This window comes from Cyclopterus lumpus, chromosome 14 (genome assembly GCF_009769545.1).
Source record: "Cyclopterus lumpus isolate fCycLum1 chromosome 14, fCycLum1.pri, whole genome shotgun sequence".
Taxonomy (NCBI): Eukaryota; Metazoa; Chordata; class Actinopteri; order Perciformes; family Cyclopteridae; genus Cyclopterus; species Cyclopterus lumpus.
In genome coordinates this window covers 18,747,958-18,763,782 of record NC_046979.1, presented here as the reverse complement: position 1 = coordinate 18,763,782, position 15,825 = coordinate 18,747,958, and the positions used below count along the sequence as shown (strand labels likewise).

Genomic DNA, 15,825 nt, shown 5'->3' with positions numbered 1-15,825 from the left:
AACTCATTGGTTTCAAAGCGGCTGCAATTGGAAAAACACCGGCACATTTAAAGAGACGTTGATGAACGTGCATTGTCTTTGTAAATGAATAAATAAAGTTCACTCTGACACACTCAATCTGGATCCATGTTGGCGGCGTGTAATCAGCGTACATTCTAACAGCTCCTGGACTCGTGGCTGCTTCCGGTAACGGAGGATTGTGAAAGTGATGAGCTACATTGTGTCTTATTAGCTTTTTAGATTGTCAAATAGGGGTTTGTGTTTCTTTACTCAACAGTTACGCAGCGCAGTTAGAGCAAAAGATTGATACCACTCTCACGTCCTAATGCTAAATATTATGCTAGAGCCAGGAGACCTTTAGCTTAGCTTAGCTGAAAGACTGGAAACATGGAAACGGCTAGCTTTCTTCTGTCCAAAGGTAACAAACCAGCACCTCCAAAGAACACAGCCAACCAGTGCAAATCAGAAAAAGTACTGTTTTTACATTTAGTTTTTTGGTATTGAATAAACAACTAAGATATAGAGGAGCTGGCACGTGAACTTAGAAGCCTTTGGACAGAACCAGGCTAGCTTTTGTGCGAAGATAAGCTAACCAGCAGCTGGCGGTAGCTTCATATTTAATGACATCTGAGGAATTGCTCCTCTAACTAAGAAGGTGAAAAAGCATATTTGTCTATTAATTATTACTTAAAACTGTACCTATGGAGACAGTTGTAGATGGCTTATCAATAATTATTAGGAATGCTGGGGAACCTGCCTCTCTTTGTGCTTCTCCATGAAAACTAAGAGGACCCTGTCGCTGCAGGGCGACAGCCCAATTTCACTTTCCAATTCAGACTGAGCATCAAATATTCATGACATCAGCCAGGATGTGGAACCCCTCTGAATTTAACGGACTGCTGCCACCGACTCGCAGACCTGTCATTGTGTCCTCTCCTATCTGAAAATGGAGTTGCAGCTTCTCGCACTGAACCTTGAAAAAGCACTTGTGTTGCTCGAGTTTCCCGAGTTCTCTCTCTACAGTGTGACACAGCAGAGAGAACGAGAGAGAGCAGCATGCACAAACATCCGTTATGGCCGACTTGTTGAGTGTATTCACTGTTAATTAATATAACAGCAGTTACCACAATGGGGAAATGCATAAGAATTACACACACATGCATGTTTTCAAGTTTCTTTGATCTCCACACCATCAATATAGACGTAACAATGTCCCCCCTGACAATTTGGGAAGTCCCATACTAGGCCGTGTGTGTGTGTGTGTGTGTGTGTGTGTGTGTGTGTGTGTGTGTGTGTGTGTGTGTGTGTGTGTGTGTGTGTGTGTGTGTGTGTGTGTGTGTGTGTGTGTGTGTGTGTGTGTGTGTGTGTGTGTGTGTGTGTGTGTGTGTGTGTGTGTGTGTGTGTGTGTGTGTGTGTGTGTGTGTGTGTGTGTGTGTGTGTGTGTGTGTGTGTGTGTGTGTGTGTGTGTGTGTGTGTGTGTGTGTGTGTGTGTGTGTGTGTGTGTGTGTGTGTGTGTGTGTGTGTGTGTGTGTGTGGCTTATATAACGGTTTTATTTTTTGGGTTCTCACCCCTGACTTTCACATTGCATTTGTCATTGCCCATCTCTCTGTTTCTTACACATGCATGTAATGTGTATATGTTGTCTCTCCCCTGGGGAAGCGCGGCGCTTTCTTTTTTAGAACACGTTCACTTCTCCATTTTGTGGGTTCAAGTTTAAAGCACCCACACGTTACAGGGTTAACTGTGGGCCTTCCTACTTGGGAGCATATTAATAATGTGTGTAAAAACGGGTTATCAAGTCACGTTTATTCATGTAGCCATTTATCATAGGGATCTAGGACTCAGGGTCATTTTTGCTAAAATGACTTTTGCAGCTCCCCCACTCTGCTCATATTTGTATTCACCGCCACTTTGTATTAGACCAAAATGGAAAAAGGGAATAGAAATGAGTCAACGACCATGATGATATTGGGAACTAATTGACAGTGTTAAAAACAGTGTGAGCTGTAAGCGTTAGAGCCCGAGTCTCTTTTGGAAGTTCACACGGTCTTGGACTTTGTATCTGTTACGTCCCACTAATTGTCTATTGAAATAAGCAGCAGCGGACGACATTTAAGAATTGGGGACTTTGGCAGCCTCCGTGAGCAAAGATGAGTGTCGCTGTCTGTTCGTCTTCACAGTACATTAGCACAGTAAATGATGTGCATGTAGAACAGGATACGTGTGTGTTCATTTGATATTTCATCTTTTAAGTGAATCTAAAAGTAAAGAGTCGTCTTTCCCCCCCCAAGGACATTTTGCTCCCACACCGTTCAATCAAAATTCATGTTAAAATGACAGATTGTTCCCGTTTCATTATGTATTTCCTGGGGCTCATTATTTCCATTAGAACGAAATTCATGGCTATTGATTTTTGGAAGGCAGTGATGCATTTGTTCTGCGTCGATATTGATCAGAGCTGAGTAATGGATGGAGAGGCGTGGGTGGGAGTTTGCTGCGGATCTGGCACAATGGAGGACAAGGTTGTAATGCGGAGGGAATGGGGGGAGCTGAGTGGTGTGGGCGTGTTGCATGCCGAGGGGGGGAGACCGCGTGGCCACGCTGGTAACGGTCCAACGCGACCGAAAGAGACCCTCTCCCGAAAGAGACCCTCTCCCGATGTATCTTGGCCCAGTTTGATTTGGGTGCATGTAAGTGTGTATTCGAGGCTCTTCTGCACGGCCCTCCTCGTCCACCGGTCCTGACCGAGGGTTGACTGCAGTGCAGCGCCTTCTGAGCATGTGCTGGAAAACACTGTCAACCCAATGGAAGACGATCCCTCCTACTGCTCTTTTCTTTGGATTCTTCCCATTTGCCTTCTCTCTAATCCTTAGCCGCCCTATTTTCTTTATTCTCTTCGTCTCCTTTTAAAAAAAATTTCAATTACAAAATGTTGTATCCAACCAAAGAGATCCTTTGTTAAAGGCTCCACAGCTTCACCTCCCAAAGTCTTCTATTCTATCTCCAGCAGCAATGCTCAGTACGGGCTACATAACTAGCACCTTATGTAACCTGCTACATAATGTAATATTTCCTAAAATACCTTGCCTGGTGGCGAGTGATGTCCTGCCTAACGCCACACCAGTTTGTTTGGTTACATCTGTGTTTCTCTGACCTCCTCTTGCTTTGAACACGTCCCAGTATCAAGCCTCAGGCACTGGTTTATACACACATGAGGACATAGCCCTCAGCTCACTTACGGAAAATGCTCCCCACAACCAAACCCCCACCCCATCTCCTGTGGTGTGCTCTGCTGTGCCGTGCCCCTGGCTGACTCTGCTGTAGCAGTGGTTGCTATGGAACTGTGAATCACCCATTTAAGCAGTAGCATTCTAATGGATGTTTCAGACAGTAAATAGAAACTAGAGACTGTGTCGTTACCTACATCTCAGAAATAGATGACTCTCTCCACACACCACACACACACACACACACACACAAAAGGCGGCCCTGTCTCTCTGTGCTTTATGTGATACAAAGTGTTCCGTGGTGTCATGTTTTTATTGTTTTCAGTGAATTAGCTCCTCATCCGCCTGTTCTCTCTCCTCCATCACAGGACTGTATCCAGTTGAACCAGTATAAGCTGAAGAGTGAGATCGGAAAGGTAAGTTTTATCGGCTTCCTGCCATTTGTTTGATTTGGAGAGCTTTCAGGGGAAATAGCAGCAGCAGCAGCAGCAGCAGCAGCTTGGAGAGGATTGACCCTTCGCTTAATTTATCTGTGAAGTGAGAAAAATCCCATTCGCAGCATGTCCATACTCAAAGTTGTGAGTTGTCTTTATTATGTTGCAGATTCTTACATTTTACAAGGGAAATATATTAATAACATTATTATTAATAAAATAGGAGGAACTATATTGCGATATGCCATTTTCTTGGTAATGCCTCAACGCCAGACGAATTATATTGTTTGGTTGCATCGTTCTGGTCCATTCTCGAGAAGGCAATTAATTGTATTGTTTTTACACCCCATCTATCCACCCACCTTATAGTTATCTACATGTACTTAAAAACTAGTTCAAGCACAATATGTCTGCATTGTTGCCCACATCTCTCCCTTTTGATACTCACGTTCTCCTTTTCTAGCAATATGCTAATATCCTCCTATCAAACCAGACTGATGCCACCGGCTCTGAGGCGCTTTGAGCTAAAGCTAATCGGCACGCTAACATGCTCACAGTCACAATGGCAACATGTGGATGTTCAATGTTCTATATACGGGACATTAATATAGCAGCAAGCTCTGTCAGCACATGTTGCCGTTGTTCGCACAGTCCAAGCTGTGTGCCGCGTTAGCTGTTAGCATGTTGAGAGCCATGCGGAGGCAATACATATTTTTGTATTCTGTATGGAGGCACGTAATGTGCAATGTCACTTATCTTAGTATGTTGGCATTGTGACATGTTATCATCAGCGTGTAGTTGAGGGGAATTTAAACCTCATGGTGCTCGATGTAAAGTCATTGGGATTCATCCTTCAGGGACTATGAATGTGCAAAATCAAATAAAGGTATTCCAGTCTACACTGAAGTGAGCCACACCTCTAGCATGGCTACCAAAGACGAAATGAAACACACGAGATTGGATATCGTGAGGAGGAGGAAATAAGAAGTGCAAAATCCAAAGTGTGCGATAGAACTAATGTTGTATGCTGTACCATTTCCATCTTCACAGGAGACTCTGAGCGGCAGCTTTACTAAATCTGACAGCACACCGGAGTGACTCCACTTTTGCATTTCAAAAAGCGAACACTTGGGGGATAAACACTTTTTGTGGTTAACACATGGGGGGGGGATTCACTGTGACAGCAACCGAGGTGACAATTGAAGGAACTGGCAATTTGGAAAGAGAGAAGTGCCATTTTTAGATTATCGAACAGCATTCAACATAATCCATAACTGCTATTAACAGCAGTTATGGATCCTAAAGCGGTAGATTTTAGAGAGGGGAACAGTGATGACCAGATTGAGAGTCAGATGTTCATGCTTGTTAAACCTGTAATATCAAACCATCTCCGCTCGAAGGAGGTAACACCGTGGATAACGACCTACTGGAGGAAACGCGAGTGCTTTCAATTCGTCGCATAAGTTTGCGTGCACTGACTAACGCTCACAAATGGATTTTTGTCCATTCACACGACCACTTTCCTCTAATCCTTAGTCACTTACCATCAGCCAGCTGGCTGTACAAGATATCAGAGGTGATATAACTCGCTTTATTTGATTTCTGTGAGTGTTCTGTTTGGCTACATGTTTGCATTTATCAAGAGAGAAGACCATGGTCGCAAAGAAAAAAGGATTATGATGGCAAGCACAAACATCCTGGGGCTGTCTGTGTGGGAGGAGCCATTATGTGATGCCAAAGACTAAAGAAATGTTGTTTTTGAATGGAAACTGTGCTGCCTTCAAAACCTTCTGTCAGTGCGACGCTGCCGTCTGTTTCTCAAAGCGATGCCTCAGGTATCCGTCGTCTTGTTTTTTAATCCGGAGCTGAACCACAACGCGTATCGAAGTATTGTCAAGTGTTGCTGTGAGCGGGTGTGTCCACACACTAACAATGAACCTCTCTGTCGCTGCATTGCAGGGCTCCTACGGCGTGGTCAAACTCGCCTACAACGAGGACGATGACAAGCATTACGTAAGTCGGCGCAGTCGTTTTCACATTTCAGAAAGTTGGCTGCGGCTGAAGATGCCACGCGGCCACAGCCCTCCTCCGAGTCTTCATCAAGCCTCTCAGCCTCCTGTGCTATTGATTTTCTTCTTTTTTTTCTCTTTTTTTTTTTTTTGCATGGTTGTTTGCTGTGAGCTCCGTCCCCTCAAATTGCATCAAAACTTGGGAAATGAAAGTGGCTTCTGGTGCCACTTAAAGTGCAGCCACGACTCTTCAAAGCGGCGCTGCTGGTGCTTTGTGTGCCGGGTACAGCTGCTTTGGGGTCAGTTCACCAGGGACAGTCTGTATATGAGTCGGCGCTCTGACGAGAGGTCATTTTGGGCTTTTCCATCGCTGGGATTTGTCCGGCCCACTCGGGGCCCCTCCAAATGTAAGCCGTTTTATGTTTGAACACGGCTAAGCCGCCCCGTACAGTAACGACAATAAAAGGGTTTGGATGAGTCATGCCGGCCGACGCTGCCAGCGATGGTTGTGTTTAAGATGTTCTTTTGAACTGGAGCCAGTCGGAGCTCTGAGCCGAGCGAAAGCCGGCATAGAAAACGGCAGCTTGTAAAATGGGCCGAAAGGTAAACAACAGGAGTTTATGTAAGGACGCAGACGAGCCCCGTAACATGACAACAAGGGACCTTCTTCATCTAGACTCCGGAGGAATAATGACATGCGGCTATAATTAATGGCCACCTGCAGAGGCCTAGAAATTTACAAATTACGAGCATAAAAAGGTTTTGTAAACGATGCCAAGGTTGCGTTTTATTCATTTATTTATTCATGTTTTGATCACCATAAAGTGGAAAGCATCACATCTGGCAAGTCGAAAAAATGCGTATGTATTTTCAGATTTCCTATTTATTGTTATGTTTAGGGCCCTAAACCATGGCTCGTGATTAGGGCGAGGGAAAGACCATGGTCTTGGTTTAGGATTGGAAAGGTGGACCTGAAGCACGAGACCCAACATGTTAACTTTATTAACCATGTCTAATAATTCCGTAGCCTTAAAGTGGCACTCCTCGGATGTTACACATGGTTTAATAATGATTTAATGGCACCTGGCTGGAGATTTGAGAACTGTTTATCTAGAAGTGCCCAACTCCTTACAAAACCCATATTAATTAATATTTACAGGATGTCGATGATGATCAGTTTTAAAGGCACTAAATTAGATTTTCAGAGCGTTGATATAGTGGAGCAAAGAATGAAGTCGCTCTGTGCTTTCTGTATGTGCCCCACCGGCTAGCTTATAGCCGCTGCCCTGAGCTCATACGACGCTGATAAGGGCGGCGCGAGAGCGTAGCGCCTCCGGTTCCCCCTCAGTCTGCTCGTTCTGTCAACACTGTTCCCTTTGTTTGCGCTGTTAGCCAGTTCTTTGGTTGTGCTGTATGCTGTTTGTCAGCCTCGGGCAGCAAAAGTAAACTAAATATGAGGAGCATTTAATCAAGTTTTTATAGCGGCTGCTCTGAGGTCCTACGGTAGCTGATAAGGTCTGCTCGTTCAATCCCTCAATCAGAGATATGATCTGATTTATTCTTATGTGGCACCTTTTAAGATGAATGAAAAGGGCTTTTGATTTAATATTTTGAAGACTTATTCTAACTTATCTCTTCCAAGTAAGCGTTGGAAACCATGTTTTATTGTCCAACGTATCAACAGAAGGCCTCGAGTCCTGCATGTGTGTCGTATAATTACCACGGTCACAATTTGATTGGCAGTTCTTCGGTTATGCTGTTTGTCGGCCTCGGCCGGCAAAAAGTAAACTAAATATGAGCAGCATTCACTCAAGTTCTTTGAAAGTGTTGCAGCGATAAGTTTAAAGAGCTAATCATTGGCAGGACTCAAGGAAGGACTGTTTGAGATGTTGGTGGTCAAAGGTCACTGTGACCTTGCAACACATCTTCACGATGACATGAGGAAGGGGTGACATTTTGGACACACATGGATGTAAACTGCATCTTGACTGGCTGGCGGAGGCGTATCACCACGAGGATGATTCTAGTTGTTCCTGTTTTACTTTGTGGACTGACAGAGTTGAGGAAGTTAATTAGGCCCTGATGTCAACACTAAGCAAAGGTTAGCTCACACAACCGTCGTTTATGGGTGTAACGGTTTAGATCTCTGAGCAAACTTAAGTCTTTTTTATTGAGAGGACTTGTTTGTCTACAGATTAGAGTGCTAAATACGGTGACATAATTCCTAAACCTTTTTATATGACACCTCCTACAAAATAAAGGTCCTGCTGTCATGCTTTTGGCTGCCTTAGATCATCACCACATACCACTCACCAGAACCTCCTCAGCACGATATCAGAACTGAACTTGCATAACCTCTTACATTGTGTTTTCCACAGTTATTGCTGCTTATAAGCAAAAGCAAATCAAAGTCATTCCCAATTTCTTTTTGGTAAAAAACATTTACTGTGAGTAAAACTGCCATGACACACCTTCACCTACCCACAGTTAGAATGTGAGCTTTTGAGGTGATGAGGTGCTCTTTACTGGAGCTCCACCAGATTCTGTAATGAACTCTGGTGTGAATATTTTAATTGTCTCAGTATGAACTTTACAACCAAGAAAGCTGCAATAGTTCTGAATATTGCTCTCTGGATATAATATGTTTAACTGTTTGATGACTGGCTGAGTCATTAACCAACCACACACACTCGCACACACACACACACACACACACACACACGCCATATAAACTGAGGATTCTTGCCGAACCTGGTTTCTGTCTTTAAAAAGAAACTTCCTGGTAACTACACACACACACACACACACACACACACACATGTTCTCATCATGTTCTTTTCCATGAAAGATTTATTTGCCTCAGACTTGGATACTCCTGACCTTTTCAAAAAAGAAGAGAAAAGAAAAGCATAATAACACAGATATTCATCCACTGACTTTAAAACATTCATGTTTCTGGCTTTTTCATGTACATTTACATTAGAGGTTTATTTTATTCTTTGGTATACCTGACCAAAACCTATGTCGCTCTTTCCCAGGCCATGAAGTTGGTGTCCAAGAAGAAGTTAATGAAGCAGTGTGGTTTCCCACGTAAGTCCTTCCTCTATTCTTCTAAACACTCACATAGTTCACACAGTCTGTACGAGTGTTCACAGCTTAACGAGGAAGTAACCTAATCTCAATTAGGTGTGTGTGTGTGTGCGTGTGTGTGTGTGTGTGTGTGTGTGTGTGTGTGTTGGTAGGCTAAATGTCAGCAATGTGCAGCATGAGACAACAAACAGAGCTCTTACAAGTTAAACAAGTTAAATCATTTATCATGTAAAAGGAAACAGGTTTCAAAGCTGTGACCACCGCTGATACCAATGACACACAATGACTACACGTAGGGCGACTATCAAAACAAAAGCAAACCACAACCATGATACTCATAAAAACACCCTGCCACATGTTTAGATCATTGTGTTGTATGATTTCTCCTGTCAACACCAATCAAGTGAATCGTTGATCAAAGTTTGTATGTGTGATTTGTGTCTGCAGGTCGCCCACCCCCAAGGGGACCCAAGGCGGCCCAAGGAGAGCAGCCCAAGATCTTAGGACCCCTGGAGAGAGTCTACCAAGAGATTGCCATCCTCAAAAAACTGGACCATGTCAACATTGTCAAGCTGGTGGAGGTGAGAGCATCTCCGTCCTCTGGTTTTTATGTGAAACAGGAAACGGTAAATGGCTGCTGCCTTTGCCTTCGGAGGCCAACCACTGATTGAGAACATGAATGCCCTCCCTTCTTAAGCATGAAGAAGAACCTTCAACCAACAAATTGATGCTGCCAATTCAATATGAGAACGCAAAGGCCCTGCCTAGGCCCAGTGTTTGGTTTGTCCCTCGTAGGCAGCTGTAGAAGCACGGCAGTCCCTCTGTGGAAGGGAAACCGCTCCTTCAACAGCCCCTCGTGTGTGTCTTTGTATGTGTATGTGTGCATACACACTATATTGTGTATACATATATATATATATATATGTGTGTGTGTGTGTATTTGCTTGTAACACACAGTGCCACTCATAAAATTGATTATCAATGCATTTGCTCAAATGCAGTCAATTGGAGTTGTTGATGGGACCGAAGATTAGGAGACGACAGAAATGAGGTCCACCGGACGAAGACTACACACCTGTCCCTTCCCTCCCTTCACAACATGTTGCCACGGCAACATTAATTCAGCACCCTCCCGTCATTGGACAGCAGCAGCAAACAGTTAACCGAGTGCCCAGTCAACTGAATATGAAACTCATCAATTTAAGACAATTCTAGGCCTGCAGCAAATATTAGAATCTTTGAAGCTTCACTCATAACCCAGATATTCAAATTCTAAATCAACATTTGAATGCTGCGCAGTTCTCTTGCATGTCTTATTCATTGTGTTTGAACCCGGTGTTTCTGCACAGATAAATATCAGGCTATACTAATATTAATAGTATAATACTACTTGTAGAATTAGATTCCAATGCATCCAAACATTTCCAATAACTCCACAGTGCTGTGAAGTCCAGCAGTCAAAATGTGTTGACAAAAGATAGATCGAAGGATTTCCAAAATGTTTTTAGCAAACAAAATATTCTGCTTCAGTCCATGTTTGTTGTAATTAAGCCTTTCAAAAACAACATGTTTACTGCAGAAAACCACCCGCTTTGCAAATTCTGCCATTCGAGTAGCAAACTGCCCCAGCACTTTGAAAAGGGGATGTGAGGTGGCACTGTGATTGGTTAGATTCCTGTTACGCCCCAAACACACCTATGGTTACTAAGACACTAAATACAACCGTTTTGTCCCTTGTGCCTTACTTTGTGCACAGATTATGCGCCATTGAAGTAGCAACAGTGGAGCTGGACACGCCCTACATGCACTTTAGACCACGCGCTATAGATTGTTTAAGAAGGGGCTTATTCAGTCTTATATGAATTAGGAGCTCATAGTTTGTAGCTACACACACCTCCTAAATCAACCATGTTTCTTCTCTTGCGTTTCCATTTTGTTCATCTTGCAATGGGGAAATGTGTTATCTCATAATTATTTCTCTGATAATAGCACAACAGGCTGAAATCCATTGTGGTCGGCTTTATCCTTTTCCACTGTTCAGATAACCTTTTTCGCTGTGTACCCTGACTTCCGCTTTTTATTTATGTCACGTTAGTTTATATCAGAACAAAAAAGGTGGATAAACCCTGAGCTGCCAGGAAACCGGTGGGAGAAACGAGATTTACCCTCCAGCACATCCATCATACTTCTCTCCATGGACCTTTCATGATGTTTAGGCGACATATTCTGTGGGAAAAAAAATAAAAAATCTTCTGCACCGTAAATAGATTCTTGGATCGACAACAGCCAACGCGCTCTAACTTGGGCCGAGTCGAGTTTTGAAGACGGATAGACTTTCTACAGAGGCGGTTGTTTATGGAAGCTGATTTTTCGAGACGTGACTCGAGATACCCAGCACTCCCTCGCGATATTATCGGAGTGGGTTTTTTTCTATCTTGAGCAGATGGCGGGGGGGGCGCCATCGTCGCCTGGAGTCTACCTCAGGGAGCCGGTGGGAGAACCGTCTGGCTCGCTCTTGCTTTGAGGGAGAGAGAGAATGCCAGAAGAGTTTTAAAGTAAAAGCTGTAATGTGTGTGTGTGTGTGTGTGTGTGTGTGTGTGTGTGTGTGTGTGTGTGTGTGTGTGTGTGTGTGTGTGTGTGTGTGTGTGTGTGTGTGTGTGTGTGTGTGTGTGTGTGTGTGTGTGTGTGTGTGTGTGTGTGTGTGTGTGTGTGTGTGTGTGTGTGTGTGTGTGTGTGTGTGTGTGTGTGTGTGTGTGTGTGTGTGTGTGTGCTCGCTCCAGCAGCGAGGACACACACACACACATATCTCTTCCCTCCTTTGTCCACCCCCACAGTCATAATGGGCATATATAAGTGGGCAATGGGAAAAAGCAGCTTCATCTCGCTCTCTGCTCGTCCATTTAAATGGACTGTGCCCGGGTCGGGCTCACATTCATTACGGCTTTTCCGACGGATTCCTGCGAGTCTGCAATTCAGTCCGTCTAATTAAGAATATACTTATGAAGCACGAAAGCCCACGTCGACAGATTAAAACCGATGACGGTGATCTCGCCCTTTTGTTGCTGATGTTTGGGAAGAGATGGACCCCATACTCGCCACGGCATGCAGTTATGAGCGCGAGTATGTAATTTCCCATAACAAAATAAAAACCTCTCAATGCATCTTAGGAACGGCATTAGTCAACAGCTGCGACAATTACGAGGCTGCTAATGGTTTGCACTTTGCACTCGACTGCTGATTTACTGTTAATAGCTTTTTGAGCCTTCAGAAAAACAACGGTGCAAAAAGACCAGTTTCAAGTCTTCCTCTTGCTTCAGAGGAGATATCCTGTCCTTGTTTTACTGCTAACATCCGTCTGTTTCGTCAAAACACGGCGCCTACATTACCCACAATGCACCCTGGCCACAGAAGAGCGCCGAGCTGTGAAGCCAATTTGACATGACGGCCAAACCGTGGAATTCCAACGTCCGGCGCCCACAGACTTCTTTTTAGGTAACGCAACTTCCCAGTACGAACAATTAAATGGCCCTTATTTAAATCATTAGGTCCTCTTAAGTTGTAAAATGTAGTTGAGAGACTGGATTGTTCCACAAGGTTTACACGCACATTTTAAACCAATCAAAATTAATAAATCATCATCAGTCACCAGATGGCAGTTGTCGGCAAATGCAATCTCAACCAAAAACATGATTGGTCAACCACTCTGAATATAGAAATTAACTTTCAGATAGGATAGGTAGGTAGATAGGTTTTTAGCATTAAAAAAAATTATATTAATGAATTCATTACCTGCACACAGCCAACTGCAGAATTGTGAATTTGCACAACTCCTCAAAGCCGGTGTTTTAAATGACAGCTCTCACCAACGTCCTAACTGTGGAGCGTTACAAGCAGCTTTCATAAGCTTTTCAAGCCATCCTCACAACTCCTTCCTGTGACTGCTCAGTCCTCGATAAGCGGGATGAGACTTGAATTCCCTGAATGCTTTCTGTCTGCTTCTTAAATGACAACAATCATCACATGTTGCTTTTAATACTGAGGTTTTTCTTCACTCACGATGTTAATGTTGCAGGTGCTGGACGATCCAGCAGAGGACAACCTTCACATGGGTACGCACACCATATCTTCTTTTTGTCTTTCACCCTAGTTTCGCCCTCTCTCAGCCTTTGGCTCTCGGGCACATACTGTATGTCTTATTCATAATTCAGTTCTTCTCTTGCTTCCTTCCCCATCACCTCAGGGCTCACGCATTATGCATAAAAAAGACAAGGCGTGCGGGGTCACAGTCTGTATTCGTGTGGCATGTCAAACTCCTCATGTGCCTGATGCTGAGGTGACTGAGTGAAGGAACCAATGCATTGTGTGGTCTCACGTGTCCCTTCTTATTCCCTTTTTCTGACAGTGTTTGAGCTGATGCCTAAGGGGTGAGTAGAGAACATGTCCTTTTTAAAAGAGTAATCATTTAATCCTCTTCTGCCTTCACTCCTTCACTCCGAGCGGACGCAGTTGTTTGTGCCAGGCTTCAAAGGGATTCATAATGTTCTCAGGTTCTTCAGTTATTACTCGTGCCGGTAATCCGTGTTTCACGACCTGATGCACAAACTGTTCCTTCCTACGCCACAAAAAAGAGACCTTTTGTTATTCTAAGCGAATGGAGGTGGGAGGGGGTAGCTTGTATCATTTCACTCATTTGCATAAATTTGTTATGTATACCTTTTTGGTACTTTTTACTAACTTTTCATAATGAGAGAGAGTTGGCTAGAACAAGCATTTTTAAGACGTTGCCTCAGGATCTGGGAAATATGTCATTTTTTTTATTTCTTAAGACATTGTGCCTCCCCTATTGTATCTCCTGCTATTTAGCTTTTATACGCACTATATAAACAATCAATACAGGATTTTCTATTATAAACCACAATAAAATGTTCTGTGAAATCGTGATTAGCTAATAAATAATGTATAATGTATCAAAAAAGAAAGTATTAGGGTAAATTTAGACTTGTTTTTCGATATCTCCAGTTAACGTTTACTTCTGAAGGCAGTCATTCTCCTCTATGCTCATACTTTACTTGTATATTTTACATGTTAAAAAGTTCAAAGCTACTTTGATTAATATTATTCACGTGTCTTTATATATGCTTACTGTGTGTGTGTGTGTGTGTGTGTGTGTGTGTGTGTGTGTTAATAACATTTATTAAATGTTTGTGTGCCGCTTATAAACGCTAAATAGTGTGTGGGGTTGAAATAAATAAGACAATCCAGAGATTAACCCACGACTGTTTAAACCGTCTGCAGTTCATATTTAGACCAGCTTAATGTGAGAACGCAAATATCAGCTCTTCTTGGTAGCACAAGGTTGTGAATCCAGGTTGTTCAGTACATGCTGTTTCTAACAGTATCGGCTCAGCATGGTCGATCTCTGCTCTGATCTCGGGGTAGTTCAGACGTAATTCCATTTTAATCACAATTACACCGGGGAACTGCAGCACGGCGTCGCAGAATATCAATATTGACGGAGGGCGAGGAAGCTGCAGCGAGGCGGTGTCTGGATTTAACAAGTTGTTTTGTGTTGTTGGGTTTGGGATCTACACACAGAAAGATAAAGATTGTCTGTATCGCAGTATTTGAGTATCAGTGCTGTTTGATCAGGATGTCTGCAATGCAAATATGTATTTGAATGTCTTCACATTTGCAATTTTAATTCCAATGCAAATAGTGGACAAACTGACTGTGTGTGTGTGTGTGTGTGTGTGTGTGTGTGTGTGTGTGTGTGTGTGTGTGTGTGTGTGTGTGTGTGTGTGTGTTGTGTGTGTGTGTGTGTGTGTGTGTGTGTGTGTGTGTGTGTGTGTGTGTGTGTGTGTGTGTGTGTGTGTGTGTGTGTGTGTGTGTGTGTGTGTGTGTGTGTGTGTTGTAGTCCAGTGATGGAGGTGCCCTCAGACGGTCCTTTGACCGAAGAGCAGGCGAGGTTATACTTCAGAGACATCATCCTGGGCATCGAGTACCGTAAGTATCTTTGAGTCTTAGAACCCCATCTGTGAAGCATTTAACGCACACTAATTTATGCTTTTTAAGCTATTGATTCCCCACTCCCACTTAAAATGCTACATGCAGTTTTTGGGGTGTTCCTAGTGACCAGGATATTTAATTTCTAAAGATATCCCCCGTTATCATACCCATTGTGAAAGCTGGAACATTTGGAGCACTGAGTCTGATCTCTCACTATTAAACAAAAGAAGACATGGTAGCATGTTCTACTCTAATAGACAGACGGTGCCCATGCCTCTGGGGTCTGGCTACACATCTCTGCCGTCCCCCTCATTGCATCGAGCCGCTTCTCATTTGCCGTTGATCCATTTCACCTCTCTGGATCCGTGAGCTGTGGGGTCCATCTTGAAAACGAGACTTCAGACCACCAGAATGAAGCCAAAAGCAAAACGACATGTAAAGGCAGTATACACTTTTAGGTTTTGCACACAGCTGTTTTTGAGTGCTTCCACCTCTTGAGTCGGGTCTCTGTTGAGAGGTTTCTAGATGAAAAGCTATTTCCTACCTCTTAGCTTTTTTTTTCGACCCTCTTGGAATAACACAACTTGTGGATTTTACAGAAATAATGGATTTCCAAACCACAATCCATGACATTATATAAATTGTGTCATTGAATAACCAAATGTTGTTATTGTTTTTTTATATGAATAATGATACAAAACTTGATAGTATTGAGCTTATTTATATTGTTGTGTGTGTGTGTATACATGGTCCAAGGACTATTATTTTTGATTTAGTTAATATTGAACATTTAAAGGCTCCATAATAAACCTCCAAAGTAGCCAATGTGCTATTATTGTTGTGCAGCTAACGACACTTAATTATCTGGGCTTTTAATAAGTCAAGTGCGTCATGTTTTAATAAGACCTCCTCAGACAAGTGGGCCCCACTTAACCAGTCTGTGAAGTGTCCGGGGCTTAGCTCCAGATAGTTGTTAAGTGTTAAGGCTTCGAGATGCACTTTCAGTCTAAGATGAGCTTACAGCATTCACCTCATTCCTTTGGTTAAAGAAACTGTTT

The 15,825-nt window shown here is 43.2% G+C and overlaps 1 protein-coding gene across 1 annotated transcript in view; it reads left to right on the top strand.

The window, feature by feature from the left end:
- camkk1a (calcium/calmodulin-dependent protein kinase kinase 1, alpha a) overlaps window positions 1–15,825 on the top strand; it is a 40,420-nt gene that overhangs the window by 18,367 nt on the left and 6,228 nt on the right. Inside the window, exons 3-9 of the mRNA XM_034549515.1 lie at window positions 3,597–3,644; window positions 5,622–5,675; window positions 8,710–8,761; window positions 9,209–9,342; window positions 12,834–12,870; window positions 13,164–13,185; window positions 14,676–14,764. Of these exons, the coding sequence (XP_034405406.1) occupies window positions 3,597–3,644; window positions 5,622–5,675; window positions 8,710–8,761; window positions 9,209–9,342; window positions 12,834–12,870; window positions 13,164–13,185; window positions 14,676–14,764 (436 nt within the window). The remainder of the gene's footprint in view (window positions 1–3,596; window positions 3,645–5,621; window positions 5,676–8,709; window positions 8,762–9,208; window positions 9,343–12,833; window positions 12,871–13,163; window positions 13,186–14,675; window positions 14,765–15,825) is intronic.